General features: G+C 34.5%; 1 protein-coding gene across 1 annotated transcript in view; it reads left to right on the top strand.

Moving 5' to 3' along the window:
- The window catches only part of PPA2 (inorganic pyrophosphatase 2), an 82459-nt gene that overhangs the window by 38000 nt on the left and 26200 nt on the right, over nt 1-18259 (top strand). The window contains exon 6 of the mRNA XM_045820270.1: nt 3103-3229. Coding sequence (XP_045676226.1) covers nt 3103-3229 — 127 coding nt within the window. The remainder of the gene's footprint in view (nt 1-3102; nt 3230-18259) is intronic.

Raw genomic sequence — 18259 nt, 5'->3', positions numbered from 1 at the left:
CTTGTCAGGCTGTAAGCAGAGAATCTAGGCATGTTGTGCCTGGACACCTGGCCCATGGAAACTGTGAGATAATAAATGTGTACTATTTTAAGACCAGGTTTGTAATTTATAGTTTGTTACACTGCAGTAGAAACCTTATACACAGGATAACAGGCCTTAAACAGTTTGCTTTCCATGGTTTTCTTGTATTGATTGGCCCAGTTGAAATTTTACCCCATTCTTCAAATGCTAATCAGCATAGAACTTTTGTTGTAGGCCACTTAGCAAGTGACAAGTGTGAGTTAAGTTCATACAGAACCCAGAGAGAAAAAATGCTAACATATCTCTGGAAGACCTCTCCTGTCCTCGTTCATGTGTGTCCTTTCCTTTGCTCTGTACTTCCAGGAAAAGATGCTATGATTTCCCTTTTACTATTGAGAAGCCAAGTCCTAAAATATTGAGTGAAGTAATTCGTCTAAGGCCACACAGGAGGTGGTGGAAGAAGAATTCAGCCCCACATATTTGTGACTTAAGAAATTCTATCTTTTGAAATCTTTTCCTAATAGCTAGAAAAAGTCAACAATGACCCTTTTCTGATTCTTCCTAAAACCTTTGTGGCATATCTGTGTTCTTCTTTCAGAATCTTAGCTCCTTTTTCAAACATGATGAGCTATATGATTCCCAAAGATTTAGTAATAGAACCTGTTATATACATCAGGTTTCTTAGAAGGGTAGGCTGAAAGTTTTATAATAGAGGTGGGAAAAGAAGTTTCACGTTACAGCTAGATCAGTTTATTCCTTTCGTTAGAGATCTGAAATAACATTCATAGCATTAATGAAATAACATTAAGTGAGCACTTAATTGCTATATAAATAAAAGGTTTTTGTTGGAACTGTGCTCCTTTTGTCCTTGGGCATGCAGAGTCCTTAAGTCATTTGTAAGGAACATGATGGTAGAAAGCGTCTTTAACACCACATTGTAAATAGGCCAAGGGGAAGGAGCAGAGACCTGGAAGTTGACAGTAGACTTAAAACCACAGATAATAGACATTTTTAACATTGTTAAGTTCCTTAAGGGAATATATAGCATTCATTTGGTGTCTACATTATACTTTTGCTAATAAATTTGTTGAATTGATTTAGAATGAATTGAATTATGGGGGGTTCATTAAGAATTTTACTATTTGTTCCTAAGCATCTTCTACTGAGTTTTTGGTTTCACTGAGAGTTCCCTTTCCAGTCTGTTAAGGCAATAAAACAAGGCCATGGTTTGTCTAATCCTTGTCTGTTGCTTATGAGATCAAAGAACATGTATCGTTCTGATGAAACTTGATAATCTCCAGACATACTTCCTGCTTGCTCTGGTAACCATAACAATCCGAAAGCTTCTCTTGTTCTTATGATGTCTGATATTTTCAAAGTAAATTTATTGTTGTGAATAATAATAAAACAAGTTTGAATGTGCTTTTTAAAACTATATACACATGATTTCTAGTAATTATGATAGACACCCTTGCCACCAGATTCTACCTCAGGCTCCTCAGCTTTGGCACCGTTGGCATTCTAGATGGATAATTAATTCTGTTATAGGGAACAGTCCTAAGTAGCATCGCTAGTCTCCCACTGGGTTCTAGTATGACAACCAAAAAAAATAACTCCAGACATTGCCAGATGTCCTCTAGAGGGCAAAGTTGCCTGTGGTTGAGAACCACCGAACTAGCTTATCACTACACTAAACAAAGTAGCCAGCCTTTCATTGGTGATTATGTGATGTGATAACTTGGAACGTTGCTGTTTTGTAAGGGATCTTCTGAGATGAGGTGTGTAGGTCTCCCAGTGAGATTGTAAACCTTTGAGAACAGGGATGCTTTCTTTTTATGTACATAGTGTATGATATGGTGCTGGCTACATAATAGAATCTAAACATGGAAGAGTCTGGTTAGTATATTTGTATATATTCCCCTAAAAATGAGATTTCAGTTTAGTTTATGCAATTTTACTGAACTGTTGTATAAACTAATTACAGCTTCATACAGATTTATATTAAAATTGTAGATTTATTTTACAAGTGTTCTAAAAGGATTTATTTTGACTTTATGGTTTAAGGTTTGGTATTTTTCTTTCAAATAATTTCAAGACACAAAGGTGACTTTTTCTGCATACTTTGCTTTCCAATCGTAAACCTACATTTAAAAAAATGTATTTATTTACTTTTAGAGAGAGGGAAGGGAAGGAGAAAGAAAGAGAGAGAAACATCGCATCCATGTGTGAGAGAAACATCAGTTGGCCGCCCCCCACAGGCTTCCCGACCAGGGCCCTGGCCTGCAGCACAGGCGTGTACCCTGACTGGGAATCGAACCATTGACCTTTTGCTTTGCGGGACATCACTCAACCAATGGAGCCACGCTGGTCATGGCTAAACCTGCATTTTGAATCATGAAGGAATTTATTCTGAAGCATGTGTTCAAATTCCATCTTCCAGTGAAATTCTATAGCTGACTAATTTTTTAAAAAATAAGAGGTTGTAGAAAGAATGCATGCATAGAAACTTGGCACAGACAGCTTGAAGGAACCTCTGAATTATTTTAGCTGATGACACATCTGCTTGAACATCATGTTATTTCTTGTTTTTTTGTCTTAAAAACTTTTAAAAACATTTTATGAAGACTATTTTGTCTGTGTCTTTAACACACTAATAATTCTTTAGTTGTCATTTATTAGCTTCTTAAGGCTGTATTCTAATATGTTAAAAATTGACTTTTTACTGTAACTGAAAAATATGTTTTGCAAAAATGGTAGTATGAAACAATATAAAAAGATTCTTAGGCCTCTTTTTAAACCCAAGCAGCGGAAGCCAGGGTTATATTATGTAGTGATATGCGTAGGTTTATTTTCTGTGTAGTGTGAGTTTCTAGGCCTAGTATGCTAAATTTCTAAAAAAGGATCAAGATACTTAATTTTAAAAGACATTTTATAAAAGCCTTTATGATTGTTTTTACATTTTAAATTATTAAACCTTTATTAAATTTCAGTATATAGTTCTTTTCATCTCTCGTGGATTTTTATGAGATATGAGTAAACTTCTTCAAAACTTTGCAAATGCTGAATTTCTTTTCTCTAAAGGTTCTTCCTCGTGGGGATGTTATTCGTGTGAAGATCCTTGGAATTTTGGCTCTTATTGATCAGGGGGAAACAGATTGGAAATTAATTGCTATCAATGTAAATGATCCTGAAGCCTCAAAGTTTCACGGTAAGTCTGTAACTGCCCAGAAACAGAAATAAATCAGTGTATCACTGGTATTCCTAGAATTTAAAAAGGGGTTATGTAAAACACGCTTTATATATTTGGAGTTACATTTATATGTTTTGTTTTTTATTTATTCTCTATGGAATTTAAAGGGCATTGCACTGTGACTGTGTCTGAGTTGTGTCATATTGCCAGGAGGAACAAGAGGGAAAAAAGGATGTAGACAGACAAATGATACTTCAACCTAAAAGTACATTCTGTGGATTCCCTTCCTTCCTCCTTCCCTCCCTTCTTTTCTTTCTTAAAACTCTCTTGTATTCATTTGAATAACAGAGAAAAACTAAGGAAGGAGTGCTTATCAAGGACATAAGCTGTTTCTACACCTAGTTTTTGTTCTGTCCTGTACAGATGAAGGGAAAGATGACTGCCCTCTGACAAAATTTGAAATGTCAGTTCCAGAAATTTCTTGGTGTGATGCAGAACTGACTTTCTTTGGGGTCAGACAGACTCCTGTTTAAGTTCCCGCTGTGCTGCTGTCTATCTGAGTGACTTGGACCAGTCATTTAACCTTGCTGAATTTCAATTTGCCCATCTGCAAATGGAGATAATTATACCTATTTGCAAGGTTTTTAACAGAGTAAGAGATGATTTACTTAAAGCATCTGGCTGTCATGTACAAGCATTGACTACGTGGCCACCATGAGCATTCTTTGATCACTTCGTTTACCCTTATTTTTCTAGCCTTCTTCCTTTCAGTTTCATCTTTATCCAAGATCATGGTTTCTTCTAGACTTCAGCTGTTATCACAACTAGAACTTATATCATTACTGAATTGACTGAAATCCTTTAATACTTTTGTGTTAATCTTTCTTAATTTATGTTCATTTGCACATGGGATAGCAGAGAGGGGTTTTATGTTATTCTTGCATGTACTTGAGAAAGGAAGGGGTCTGAGAGGGTGATTCCATACAACCTCAGGGTCAAATCTAAAACATGAAGTTCCAATTAAAATAGGAGACTTCAGTATGTAAACCATATACATCTTATCTGTATCATTATTTTACCCTAGGTTTAGTATCATATTTCTTATACATACATATATAAAAAGAATAGATAAATATCTAGTTAAAAATTATAATACATTAACTACTTGTCAGGTGAGCACTGATGATAAAATGCAACATTCCCCTAAAATGAATGATTTGTGGGTGGTGGCACACTGAAATCCTGAAAGTCTACTAAAGGATTCCCCCTTTGCCTGGGGCTCTGAGCGCCGGAATAAAACTAGTGTTTAGGTGGAATGAACTAGTTATTAGCTTAGTACAGTTGGAGATGTGATTTAACATTTTAAACTCCCCTAGCAGATGTCAAAGTACCGGTGCCTGTTCTAATACATATTATTCTTCTTATTATTCTTTTTTTACATTGAATCTATTGGGGTGATATTCATTAATAAGATTGTATAGGTTTCAACTGTACAATTCTATGCTACATCATCTCTAATTGCATTGTGTGTTCACCATCCAAAGTCAGGTCTTCTGTCACCATATATTTGACCTTTTTGCCCTTTGGGCTCAAGGGGTTTAAATAACTTGTCTAAGTTGTACATCTAGTAAATAGTAGAACCATGGATTGAACTCATTTCTGTTTGCTTATAAAGCCCATTGTCCATTTACAGTACTATACAGAGCAATTCATACGTAGTATTTGTAACTAGTGATACTGAAATCAGATCACAAAGCTAAGTACTTTACTCCCTAAGTGTCTGAAGGCTTAGAATGGAAAATTTTAGCTCTCTTTCACTTCACTTCTGTTTGTACCCAGATGGAGATGACTTTGTATTTAGTTATCTTCTAAATTTGTTTTGTGTATGCATATATGAAAAGCATGCAGAAATACTGAAACCCTGACATGGCAGAAATACTGAAGCTTATTTAGGTTGAGGTGAAAACTGGAATAGTAAAACAATGTTTTTGAAAGGAAAAGACTTTTTTTCATTCTACTAAAAGTCAACAAACATCATCATGAAAAATGCAATTCTTCATAAGTTTTTAAAATCCTAAAATTAAAAGACAAGTATTATTGTCATATTTTGCTCTAGAATGGTATGCTGACATTATGTTTAGTGTGTATTTCCAGAATGTGTAAGATATGGGATGAGTAAGATATTATTTCCTTTAAGGATATGCACATGTTATTTGCACTGCGTAATACCTTACGTACTCTTAGCATAAATATTATAAAGTAAATTATGTAGTTTTGAGTTGTAAATGTTTTCTTTTACTTCTCATTTTTTACCTTCAAATTAGTATCATACATTCCACATATCTTTATTGGATTTTCTTCTGTCATCTTATTTTAGTGACCCAAGGAAGATACAGATATAGGCACCAAGTGAAAGGCTGTGCAGGAAACTGCAGTGTAAATTTTATTTTTTAAATCATAAATCATGGAATACTAGGTGATCCTATGTAGCAGCTTTTATTTTGAATTTAAACATGTTTTGATTTGAATTTATCACATGTCAAATATCATATAGCTGTTGCCCTGTTTTAGACAATAGTGTTTCTGTTGACCTGCTGCTTAAGGAAGTATTAATGGACAGAAATTATTTCTAACCTTCCTTTTTTTTACCCTTAGCCTGCTGTGTTGTCTGTGTTTTCATTAGCAACTGCCAAAAAGGGGAACTGGAGAAGATGAGAACTGAGTGATGCTCAGTAATTACAGGGGTGGAAAGCTTCCTAAATTGTCAAGGAATTTTTAAAAGCTTATTTAAGAAAAAAGTTATAATTAGATTACAATATTTGATAGCTTCTTTGTGTCATGATAATTAATCTTCTAGAGGTACCTATCTTATAATTCAAGAGGAGGTAAAGTATTTTAGGCACATGGCTTATTTTACATGATGTTACAGGTTTGAAATGGAATCTTGGTGACAAGACCTCAGAACCTGTTTTGTGATTATGCCTCTTACAACAGCTTATGAATTTATTATAAAAGAAAAATGTGTATTGGAACCATATGATTAAATAAATATTAGCTAATGGATAGTAAAAGTTTGGTGTTATTCTCTACTATATCTTTTTGAAAATTAATCAACTATATTTAATAGTAAGTTAAGCAACTTTAAAAAATTGTCTTTTGTGTCCTGCCCACATTCGCATTCTAAAAATCACAAACATGGGATTTTGGATGGCATTTTTTAAAAATCATAAGCATAATCATAGTACTTGGATATAGAAACTCAGAAGTGTAAAAAATGTGTGTAAAACAAAAACTAAAGTTCCCTTCCCACCTCTCACCCTCAGACTTCTCAGAACTTCTCCTTGCGTTTTTAGTTCTCTTGAGTGGTCGCTTCTCTTCTGTAAGCCATGCGCTTGCACCTCTATTTCTTAATTCATGACTCAAGTTGCTATTTTGAAAGATTAGGAAATCAACTTTTTATACATTTCTCAATTTTGTTACCATATTTCTTCTGTTATCGTACTAATTTTAAGTCTTACACTTTGAGCCGTATTTGTTGCTTCATTAATTTTAAACGATAATGGGTGGCTGCCGGGGATGGAACAAGGCCATTTTCCTGTGCTTCTCTCCTTCTCTGCTCTTTGCCGCCCAGCTTCACTCGGCTACACCATTAGTTCTACAGTGTCAGACTGCGTAATGTTTTAAGTTCTGTTCTTTACCTGTAACTGTTTTTCTGTTTGACTCAATCTGAAACTTGGAAACTAATGAATAGCATTTATAGTACTTATGTGAATGTTATTCACGTAGTTTATCTACCGTTTATAGAAGGACCTGTGTTGACAGGCTGTTCTCTTGAGCCCTCTGCAGAGCTGCCATTGTGTTTCTTTTCACTGCCCCTCCCCCCAGCTGAGTAGTTCTACTGTTTCTGAGATTCTTCATGTCCTCTTTTTTTGTTTTTCATTTTTATTGTTACCTGGTATGTTTTCCAAAAATTTTTACAGGAAATGCATGGGAAATTGATTTTCTGAGTCGACCAGTACATATTAGAATGTCACGGGTATGTGTATTTGCTATGTTAATCCACACACATGCAAGGTATGATTCTGCTAAGAAGCTTTAAAGTTGTTTTATTTGTTATGAAATAACTTCTTTGATCCTAATGAACATATGTGTAAACTTTGGGAAACTGTAATATCCTATTACAATAGTTACAGTTTTTAACTGACATGACTGAATCAATATTAGCAATTGCATTAGAGAATGTGTTTTAGTTAGGAAGAAACTGGTTGCTAGCTGTATTTCTGTAATTTCTACATTATTACTTAAATCTTCAGGTTTTATCTTCTGAAATGAATAGCCAATGTGAAAATCTAAAAGAAGTCCAATTAACATCTAAAAACAAATTCTTTGTACTCCCTGATAGGAAATCATTCGCATTGCCTGGCTTGTTAACACTCAGAGAGCACTAAGACAGTTTAATGCACTGGGATTAGGTTCTAGGCTCTAATATTCTTAATGGTGCCGTAATGGCCCAAACCAGTTAGTGAGACTCCCAGGACACCTGAATTGTTACTAGAGAATGCTTAGGCCATTAGGAATAATAGCATAGTTATGAAATAGTTATTTCATAGTTATGAAATAACCAAGTTCAGAGCTTTTTGAGAAGATCAAAATGCTGGGGTTGTGTAATTTCTCTCTTGGTTAAATTAACCACCATCTATAATGTAGAGCTTCAGATATTCAGCAAATAGATGTTTCAACCTCTTCAGAATTGCTGGTGATGCCGACGTATCTCATGTTTGGGGAAGCAGTGTCAGGAGAGGTAATTTTGGCCTAGAAGCTTCTTCAACTTGCAGAGCAATGAAGATTCCTTTTGTTTTGTCACTAAATAAATGAAAACTATTATCTGTTCTATAACAACTATTGCTTTTGCAGTGGTTTTACACTTTAAAAAATTAAAAAAACAAAACCTGAAATCAGAAAGAGTTATACTAATGTAGATACATTCTGGAATGAATAAATTGCATTAATAATAAGGAAAATATTGTAGATGAGGTTGTTGGGACTTTTCAAAGGCCGACATTGCATTTATTCTAAAATTATCAGAGTTTATATGTATTTTATATACAGTAGCTCACCCTATGCCGGTTACTCCAGGACCCCCAATGGATGCCTGATATCACAGGTAGTAGTGAACTCTATGTATCCTGTTTTTTTTTCTGTACAAATATACCTACAATAAACTTTAATTTATAAATTAAACTCAGTAAGATTAACAACAATAAGAGTAGAACCATTATAACAATATACTGTAATAAAAATTCTGTGAATGTGGACACCTGTTTCAGAGGATGCTTGCTAAAGTCTTCATAAAGGCTCAATACTTTCCATCTTAACACATTGCCATCAGTTTGAACACATTTTCTGTTCCTGTTTTCCACCTCTGCCAAGGTGGAAAATGCCTTTTCCATCTCTACCAGGTAAGTACTTATCAAACATGGTGATTGTAACTTTTGCAGTTTGATGTGTAGTAGCAAAAGTGGCACAACTTGTATTTTCCTTCTTCATAATTTCATAGATGGAAGGTTTGTTGTTACCATAGATGTTTCAACAGTAGCATGCATTTTTTTCTTATTAAGTCAAGAGTTTTTACTCTTTCCCTCAAAGAAAGCACTTTACAGCTTCTCTTGGCATATCTGAATTGCCAGCATTACTACCTGTGTGCTTTGGAGCCATGATTAAGTGAAATAAGGGCAACTTGAACACAAGCACTGCAGTGCCACAGCAGTCAACCTGATAACTGAGTCGGCGACTCAGTGACTACCAGGCGGGGAACATGAACAGCGTGGATGTGCTGGACCCACGTATGGTTCCCATCCAGGTGGGGTAGCATGAGATGGCATGAGATTTTATCACACAACTCAGAATGGTGTGCAACTTAAAGCTTATGAATTGTTTATTTCTGAGATTTTCCATTGAACATTTTTGGAAAATGGTAGATTGTGGGTAACTGAAACCCCAGAAGGTGAAGCCATGTATAAGAGGGCCTACTGATACATTGTTTTTCAAGGCAGGAATATGCATGTGGAAACCATCTCTTTGGCTTAAATTTTCATTTGCTAAATTAACAATTGTTGTGTCCCTGCAATTATTATTTTTAAAAGATATGGAAATTAACAGGCATTTGATGATTCCCTTCCTAAGACACAATTTAATACTGCCATTTAAAGGAAAAATAAGGAATAGCATAGTAATCCTAAGGAAACATATATGTGTTAACTTTGAAACCAGAAAGAATGGAGCTAAGTTTGCTTTCCCATGCATTCGCTCTTTGGCCCAGAAAGGGGCCAATATGTCATCGTGTTCATTCTAAAAGCCTTAACGATTCTGGAAGAATTACCTCCGGCCAAGGAACTCTGCTGAATGCTGCTTTTGCAGTAGCTGTTTAATGTGTGCATAAGCTCAAGCAAGATTATATCACGCTACTCAGAACGGTGCACAATTTAAAACTTATGAATTGTTTATTTCCCTTTTTCTTTCAGATTGAGAAACTGAGGATCTGGTGGGGGACAGAGGCAGAATTGGTTAATAACTTGTGTAAAGTCATGCAGAGAGCCATTGGAATCCAGTTGGGGCAGTCGGATAGATTTGTGGCCTGGGACAGTGTTGCTTTCTGGGAATGCTGGCCATTTGCTCTTAAATAATTTAGGCATCGGTGGGATAATTTTGGTTTTAGGTCCGAGTAAAAAGAAGACTCTTTTGATCTCTATTCTTTTGATTTCATTAATGGTTGTACCTTAGTTGGTGTGGGTGTGTAGGGACAGGATGTGGGAGGAGGCAGTTGAGGAACAGGAACAAATTGAGAAAAATGTACTATAATTAAGAACAGAATTAAATTTCTGGGAATCTTTTCCCTCTGTTCTAAACCTTGACATCTTTCAGTGTTTTTTAGGTTTCAGTCCTATTTCTATGATGTGGTAAAGAGCAGGGGAAACCTAGATTCTAAAGTTCTCTCATGTGTTTATTAGTTATCTGACCTTGGAAAAGTCATATGACCTCTCAAAGCTTCAGTTTCTTCTCTGAAGTTGATTCTCTAATCAGTAAGTGTTCCCCAGGGTTTTTCCCATCTCTGAATTTTAGTTCTAGGAAATATTTTTAATCCATTATTTTTAGCCTGTCTTCTTCTGGAACAGAAGGACCTAAATTATTTTCAAAGTTAATGATGAAAGCAAAAGTTTAAATTAAAGGATCAAGAAATAGACTTCTTGGGGACATCGGCACACTTTTGAGTTCTTCAGCACAGCTGTTCAGGGATATGGCCGGAACTTGAGTGGGGTTCTCTCTGACCCAGAGCCTGAGCTTTAGCCACTTTGTTATGTGTTTCATGTTAAAATTAGATTAGAAGAATATTTGAGTTTCTATTCATAAAACATCTGGATAGTTTTCATTTTATTGGTCATGTCAAATTTCTCATGAAGTGGCAGTGAACATGTATGTATATTTTTGGAAAAAAAATTACTCTTATCTGAGAGGTTTTTCTGATACAGTACAAATAGGCCTTAATGTAGAATTACCTTATTTGTTTTTTGAAGTATGTTAATTTCCATTATTTTTCATGATGTTAATCCATATTTTCAGCACAGGTATTGATAAGAGTAGGATTTTGGGAAAGAAGAATGGAGAAGGAAAGGGCCAGTGAAATGGTGGATGCTGTTCATTAGCCTGTACGCTTAAACACAGATATGCTGAACAGGGTGGGAAACATGAAAATCTTTGAAAGATCCCGAGTAAGCACAAACTATTAAAATAAATCTCTGAGTTGGAACCTTGTTGTGATGGAGAAAATACAGTGTGTTCTGGAAAGGAACTGTTGTTTCTTGTGAATGTTTATAAAATGTCATTAAAAACACATGTGCTCGCCTCCCACTATTTTGTGTGGAGGCCAGTGTGCCCTGATCAGTTCCGTGAGAGCAGCGTCTGTGTGTTGGAACACGGGCGCTGTGCATCTGCGTCGCTTCCTTTGGTAAGACCCTTAGAATCGGTGACCGTTCAAATATTTATTTATTTACACTCTTTGGACAAAATTTCAAGCATGAAGCCATTTCCTAGTGTCTTGTCTTCTGTCTTTTAAATAATAATGGGAAAGAGATAAAACACTACATTTGTGTTACTGGTTTTTATCTAAACATAAAAACAAAAAGTCAGCTCATTATATGTTTTCCTCATTTCATGTTATGGGTTGGTGGAAATTATTCAGATAAAAATGAAATTTTAATTTTTTTCAGAACTTTTTCATGGAAGTACAGGTGGTTCTCAATTTGGGGGTGTGGAGATGAGAATGTATATAGTTTGATAAAACTCCAACTTGAGAATCATTCCATGAATCTACCTTTCTTTGTTGGTTGGATTTTTAATTTTAAATCAAGAATAGTTGAGAACAATTCTGATATACATTCAGTTATGAGATGTAATCACCTAATCAAATTTGATGATGTCTCCCCACATGCACCTGCTTGTCTCATATTTAAAGTTAACATATTGAGTTTATTCTGTTCCCTTTAATACCTTGAGAAAACACTTGATGGAGCCCCAATTCCCTAATTTACATAAAAGAAGTAAATAATATCTAGTTTACAGGACTTAAAGCTTCAATGACATATAGTTACTGAGCATTTAAAAACATTTTTATTTGCCAATCTGATGAAAAATGATATTTTGTTTTAATTTTGCATTTTTCTGTTTAATACTGGGATGGAGTATCTTTCTGGTATATCTATTGGCTATTTGTAATTTCCCTTCTGTGAATTGCCTAGATGTATCATTCCCATTTTCCTATTGAGTTGACATATTCTTTTGATATATGGTAATTACATGGGTATTAACCTAAATTGCAATATTTTCTCCTCATTTGCAGAAAAACTGTTGCCTTTTGGTTTATAGCTATTTTTATTTTTTTTAGATTTTATGTATTTATGTTTAGAGAGAGGTGAAGGGAGGGAGAGAAGCATCTGTGTGCAAAAGAAACATTGATTGGCTGCTCCTTGTGTGCCCCCAGCTGGGGACCTAGCCTGCAAACCAGCATGTGCTTTTGACTGGGAATTGAAATGGCCAGGGCCAGCTTTCGCTTTGCAGAACAGTGCCCAACCCTCTGAGCCATGCCAGTCAAGGCAAGATATTTTTATTTTTGATATCTTCCATTTTATCCATCATTTCTGTACATGACTTTAGCATTTTGATTATTTTAGCATTCATTATGCTACTTAATAGAACTATTAAAACATTCTTTCCTCATAGCCAAAGATTATTTAGTCTGTATAGTAGCATTTTGATTCTTATTTAAGGATTTTTTACACCCTGGTCAGAAAGATGTTTTTCTTTATTTCCTTTTTTACATATTTTATTTGTTTAATAATTGGGTCTTTAATCCATGTGGAATTTATTTTATTTTCTTCATATATACAATTTTTCCATTACCACTTAACAGGAAAATCTGTTCTCTTCCCATTGTTTTGAAATGTCTCCTTTATCGTGTGCTGCGCCCTGTCTTATGCAAGCAGTTGTGTCTGGGTTCTGTTTGCTGTCGGTGCCCGGCTCCTGTGCCGGTGCGGTGCCGTCTCATTGCTCTGACCCCATGGTGAAACATACAAGACAGACTTCCTCTTCTGCTCTTTATCAAAGTTGTTTTATTTTTTTATGCCTGTATTCTTCTGTGCAAATTTTTAATCCAGTTGTCAAAGATTTATGGTCTCTAAAATATTAAATATTCATGTCAGTGAATATGATAGGTATATATTTCTACATCTTTCACACTTTCTTGTATTTTTTTAGTAAAGTGATTGATTTAATAATGAAGGTCTTATTACATTTTATGTTAGATTTCTTTCTAGGTACTTAATATGAATTTTTCCATTACAAAAGCTTTGTACAGTTCCTGGCATATTATAGGCACTGAATATATTTTTAAATTGATCAATACATGAATGTATACATATATGTATTATTGATAAGCAAAACATGAATGTTGTGAGCAAAGTGTGAAAGTATCTTCGAAATGGGTGCATTTTCACTTATTTTAAAGGGAGAAAACATGTACTTTCCATTTTAGCATTTTTAACTCTCAGAGTTGCAATTAATTAGTCAGCTGTGCAGTGCCAAAGACACACACTCTTTGGTATATGACTTCTTTCTCTTGCATAATGCTTTAGAGAGGTTCTTGCATATCATTGTGTGTGGTTCATGTAGTATTTTTCATTTTATTGCTGAGTAGAGTTCCCTTGTATAGACATACCACAGTTTATTAATCCAGTTGTTGATGGAAATTTGGATTTTCAATTTGGGGCTAATGTGAATAGAGCTGCTATGAATATTCAAATACAGGTCTTAGTGTGAATATGTTTTCATTTCCCTTGGGGCAATACCTAGGAAATGGGTTACTGGGTCACATGGTAATTATGTTTAACATCATAAGAAACTGTCAAACTATTTGACATCAAATAGTCAAATAGTTTTACCAAAGTGGCTATACCATACATTTTATTATGTTCCAAAGATCCATAGTTTCCATCTGATGTCATTTCTCTTCAACTTGAAGATTTAAGCTTTTTTTGTAGTGCAGTTCTGCTGCTGATGAATTTTCTCCATTTTGATTGGTCTGAAATTGTTTTTTCTTGCCTTTGTTTTAGAAGTATAGTTTTACCAGATATAGAATTATGAGTTAGAGGGAAGTTTGTAAAGACATTCTATTTACTTTTGGCCTACATTGTTTCTGATAACAAGTCGAAGGTCAATGTATTGTTACCCAATATATAATATGTTGTTTTTCTCATACTGTTTTTAAAGATTTTCTATTTATCTTTGGATTTCAGCAACTTTTTGGTGTGAATTGCTAAAGTGTCCTTTCCTTTATATTTATCCTACTTGCGGTATACTGGACTTTTGTGGATCTGTAAGTTCATGTTTTTACAACATAAATTGTTTGCCATTATTTTCTTACATTTTTTTTCACCTTCTCCTCTTGCCTTCATTCTGAGACTCATAATACAAATATTTTAGATTACTTGTTATTGTCTCACAGGTCACTGAACTCTATGTCTTTTCAGTCTTCCCTCCTGTTCTGGAGACTTCATAATTTCTGTTGATTTGTCTTCTCCTTCCTTGATTTTTTTCTGCCATATCCAAGTTCTGATTTAACCTATCTGAATTTTTTATTTCAGATACTCCCTCATTTGTTTTTTTCTTTAAAGATTTTATTTATGTATTTTAGAGAGGTGAAGGTAGGAAGAAAGAGGAGGAGAGAAACATCAATGTGTGATTGCCTCTCATGCCCCCACCCCCTGACTGGGGACCTGGCCCATAACCCAGGCATGTTCCCTCACCGGGAATTGAACCAGCGACGCTTTAGTTTGCAAGCCCTCACTCAGTCCACTGAGCTACACCGGCCAGGGCTCATTTGGTTCTTTTTGATAGTATTTTAGTTTCTATTCCTTGACTGAGATTTCCATGTTAGTACACTGTACTGTATTTTCCTGAAAGTCCTTGAACATATTCATAACTACTTTAAAATTCTTGTTAGCATGGGTCATCTCAGGATTGATTTTTGTTGGCTGCTTTTTCTTTTCATTAGGAGTCTCAGAGATATTCCAATATGTATAATTCATCATTCTGCTTTTTACCTGACAGGTATTACTGTTCTATATTGAGTCTGCCGGGTACTTATCTTTTTGGGTATTTTTTGGCTTTGTCTTTTTTTTTCCCCTAACTTACTTGTTTTCCTGTGGGTCAGTTGGAGGGAGTTTGTTGAAACATGAATTCAGTGCCTCATCTTTCTCTGAGATTTCTGTTTTCTGTAAAGCAGAGTGATTTGGAAAAGCATTGTGACAGTGACCAGAGGCGAGAGAAAAGGGAATTTCAGGGGAGAATGGGTAGGGTTTACAGGAACAAATTGAAAGGACACATGAACAAAAACTAGGGGGATGGTGGTAATAGGAGGGAAGTGGGGAGGGGTGGGTGGGCTGGAATGGGAGTAAAAGGGAGAAAACTGTACTTGAACAATGATTAAAAAAAAGAAAATTGAGCATTGTTTTTAATCACTGGTAATTTGGTTAAATACTTAAACTGAGTGAAAGTTTTATTTCAGAAATAAAAGTAACTTTATTTATATATTTCCTCTCTATTCCAAATGTTTTATAATTTAACTTGATTAAATCAAAATAAAATTTAAAATCTCCCCAAAATAAATTAATGAATAAGTTTAACTTAAACACCTTAGAAACAAAAAAAAACTTTATAAGAACTAAATTGTAATAATTTAGAAATTAAGGTAAATGCACCTGTCACAAAGTGAGAAACTAATTACAAGTTCATTTGAGGCTTTATCTTTACCATAAGAAAAAATATATAGAAAAAGGTATGAATGAGTGTACATGTGTATGTGTATGTGTGAGTATGGCCAGATGCCTTTTATATGTTCATCACTTGTTTGCATTGTTTATATCTGCATCTGTCTACTTTGATTTTTTAGTAGTGATACACATTAAAAATAACTCAATATTAATGAAAATATCTTCATGTTTACTAAATCATTAATTCATTTGTTGATTTATTTTTGAGAGGTAAAGCTTTCCTCTGAGTATAACTTTGGCTACATCCCATGGATTGGAGCACTGATAATTAGTATTTGTTAAGAATTATCCCTTACTGCCCTGGCTGGCGTAGCTCAGTGGATTGAGCGCAGGCTGGGAACCAAAGTGTCCCAGGTTCGATTCCCAGCCAGGGTACATTCCTGGGTTGCAGGCCATAATCCCCAGCAACCGCACATTGATGTTTCTCTCTCTCTATCTCCCTCCCTTCCCTCTCTAAAAATAAATAAATAAAATCTTTTTAAAAAAAAATTATCCCTTACTTATTGTTAGATGATTTTCATGTATTACCTTAATTCTCACAATAACCTTCATTTTCTTCATTTTGTATTTTAAGAATCAGACAAAGTAACTTATTTTTCCAAGATGACTCTAGTATACGAATGCCAGAACTGGAATTTGAACTTAGTGTTGTCTAATTCCAAACAGGATGTTTTTCTTAGTTTACCTTATTTCTTTATAAGCTTTTTGACTGTTCTTATTGTCATCATTTCCAGAGTATTCTTCGAGTTTTTATTTTCTTTTGGGCCACAAAGTTAATTTATTAAGCCAGAGTAAGTTTTTCTTTTTTATTTGTTAAAAAAATTTTAAGTTATATCTGTACTTAATGGGAACTCAGTGTGGTCCTTTTTTTGGTGATTAAGAGAGTTATTTAAAATTTTCATTGTTGATCTTTAGATTTACTGTATTATGCTAACCAAGTATGTTGTCATAATTTTCTCATGCTTCTAATTTCTTAGCGTTTTCTTTGTTTTTAGTACATAAGCATTTTTAAAGTTCATTAGTACTTTAATATAGCTCTAGATTTAAAAGATCTCATGCTTTAGATATTTCTCTCATATTATTCATAGGCTGTATGTGTAAAATAAAACTTATCAACTAGATTTTCACCTTATTTACATAATTACGATTTGCTTATCTGGCTTAAAGAGAGTATTGTCTTAAAGTACTTTTAATTATGAAATTTGGGTGAAATTGAAGTTTTGGCAAACACATACGACTAGAAGCCCCCCCCCCCACACACACACACACACTGTGTGAGAGAGTATATTTTTGATGGAAAAAAAAAAGAATAGAAACAAACTTTTAATTCACAAGTCACTTTTTTTTTCTTAGTACAATTTGTGACATTCTGTTGGGTTTTAGAAATGAGTAAATTGGTTTATATTGAAAAGAAACTTCATTACATACAAGGAATTCAGTATCCCTGGTGAAGGAAAAAGATAAGTCATAAAGATTGCTTTTAAAAAAGAGAAAGTGCTATCTATGATCCTCTCATGTGTACAGAGATGGAATTGTAGGGTTAGACTTAAGATAGTTTAGATCAATTTCTTTGCTTTTATAAATTCCTAAATCAAAAACAGTTAATAAAAACTAAATTAAGGTGGAGAGCTCTGGACTTTGTAAAACCAAATTAAACTTTTTATTTTATTTCATCATTATTTTCTGTTCTGCTTTTCTTATCTAGCATTTAACAAAAATGTATAAAACTTGAATGGATTTATTTAGAACTATGGTTATTTTCATAAACCATATCTTTAATTTTAATATAAATATTCTCTTAAGGGAACTCCACATAATTTTTGTGATTAAATTTTCAAAATTGAAAAGCCCTGTGTTAAAGTACCTCATAGTTACACATTATTTGTCAGAAGTTATGATACCTTTTATGAAGCCTTTTTTAAAAAAATTAGGGTGATACATATTTAGGTGACTGTTTTTACTAATTTTACAAACTAGCCCTTTTTAGCTCTTTAATACTTTGTTCTATGTGAATTTGTTCTTTACAGTTTTTTGTTGTTTTCACTTTTTTTCCTGTTGGTAGGTCCTCTCAGCTGTGCTTCTTATAGGTAACCCAAAATTGACCATTTGTCACCGCTCCGTACAAGCACATGGATACTCTCAGTAGACTCTTACTGGATTTCCTCCTTCCACTTCTTCCTGCACAGTCTTCCCCTACCCAGCAGACAGATGTTCCAAAAAATGTTTGCTCCTCAGCCCAGAACCCTCTGGTTTCCAATTTCAAAGTAAAAAGCAAAGTCCTTGGTGTGGCCCTTAGAATCCTGTGTGACTGGCTGATGGCTGCTTCTTTAATCTCATCCCCTAACCTGCTTTTTCTTCACTGGACTCTAAACATAGGGCTTTCTTACTGTCTTTCTCAAAGGTTTTAGCACACTCAGACCTCGGAATACTGGTGCTCACACCTTCCTCCCAAGACGACTCTTCTAGATATTTGAATGAGTTGCTCCCACATTTCATTCAGGAATTTGCTACATTTTATCAGAGGCTATTCCTGACCTCTCATATTTAAGATGTTCCCACCTCACTTGCAAAGCCATCTGTATGCATAATTATAGATTTCTGTGTCTTTTTCTCATCTTTAACTATTTTCTTACCCAGGCCTAATTTGATGACAGTTATTTTTAGCGGC

The sequence above is a fragment of the Phyllostomus hastatus genome, unplaced genomic scaffold, assembly GCF_019186645.2.
Source record: "Phyllostomus hastatus isolate PE091 unplaced genomic scaffold, TTU_PhHast_1.1 phas_scaffold_39, whole genome shotgun sequence".
Taxonomy (NCBI): Eukaryota; Metazoa; Chordata; class Mammalia; order Chiroptera; family Phyllostomidae; genus Phyllostomus; species Phyllostomus hastatus.
Note: the sequence above shows the minus strand (reverse complement) of the source record. Positions and strands in the feature narration are given on the sequence as shown.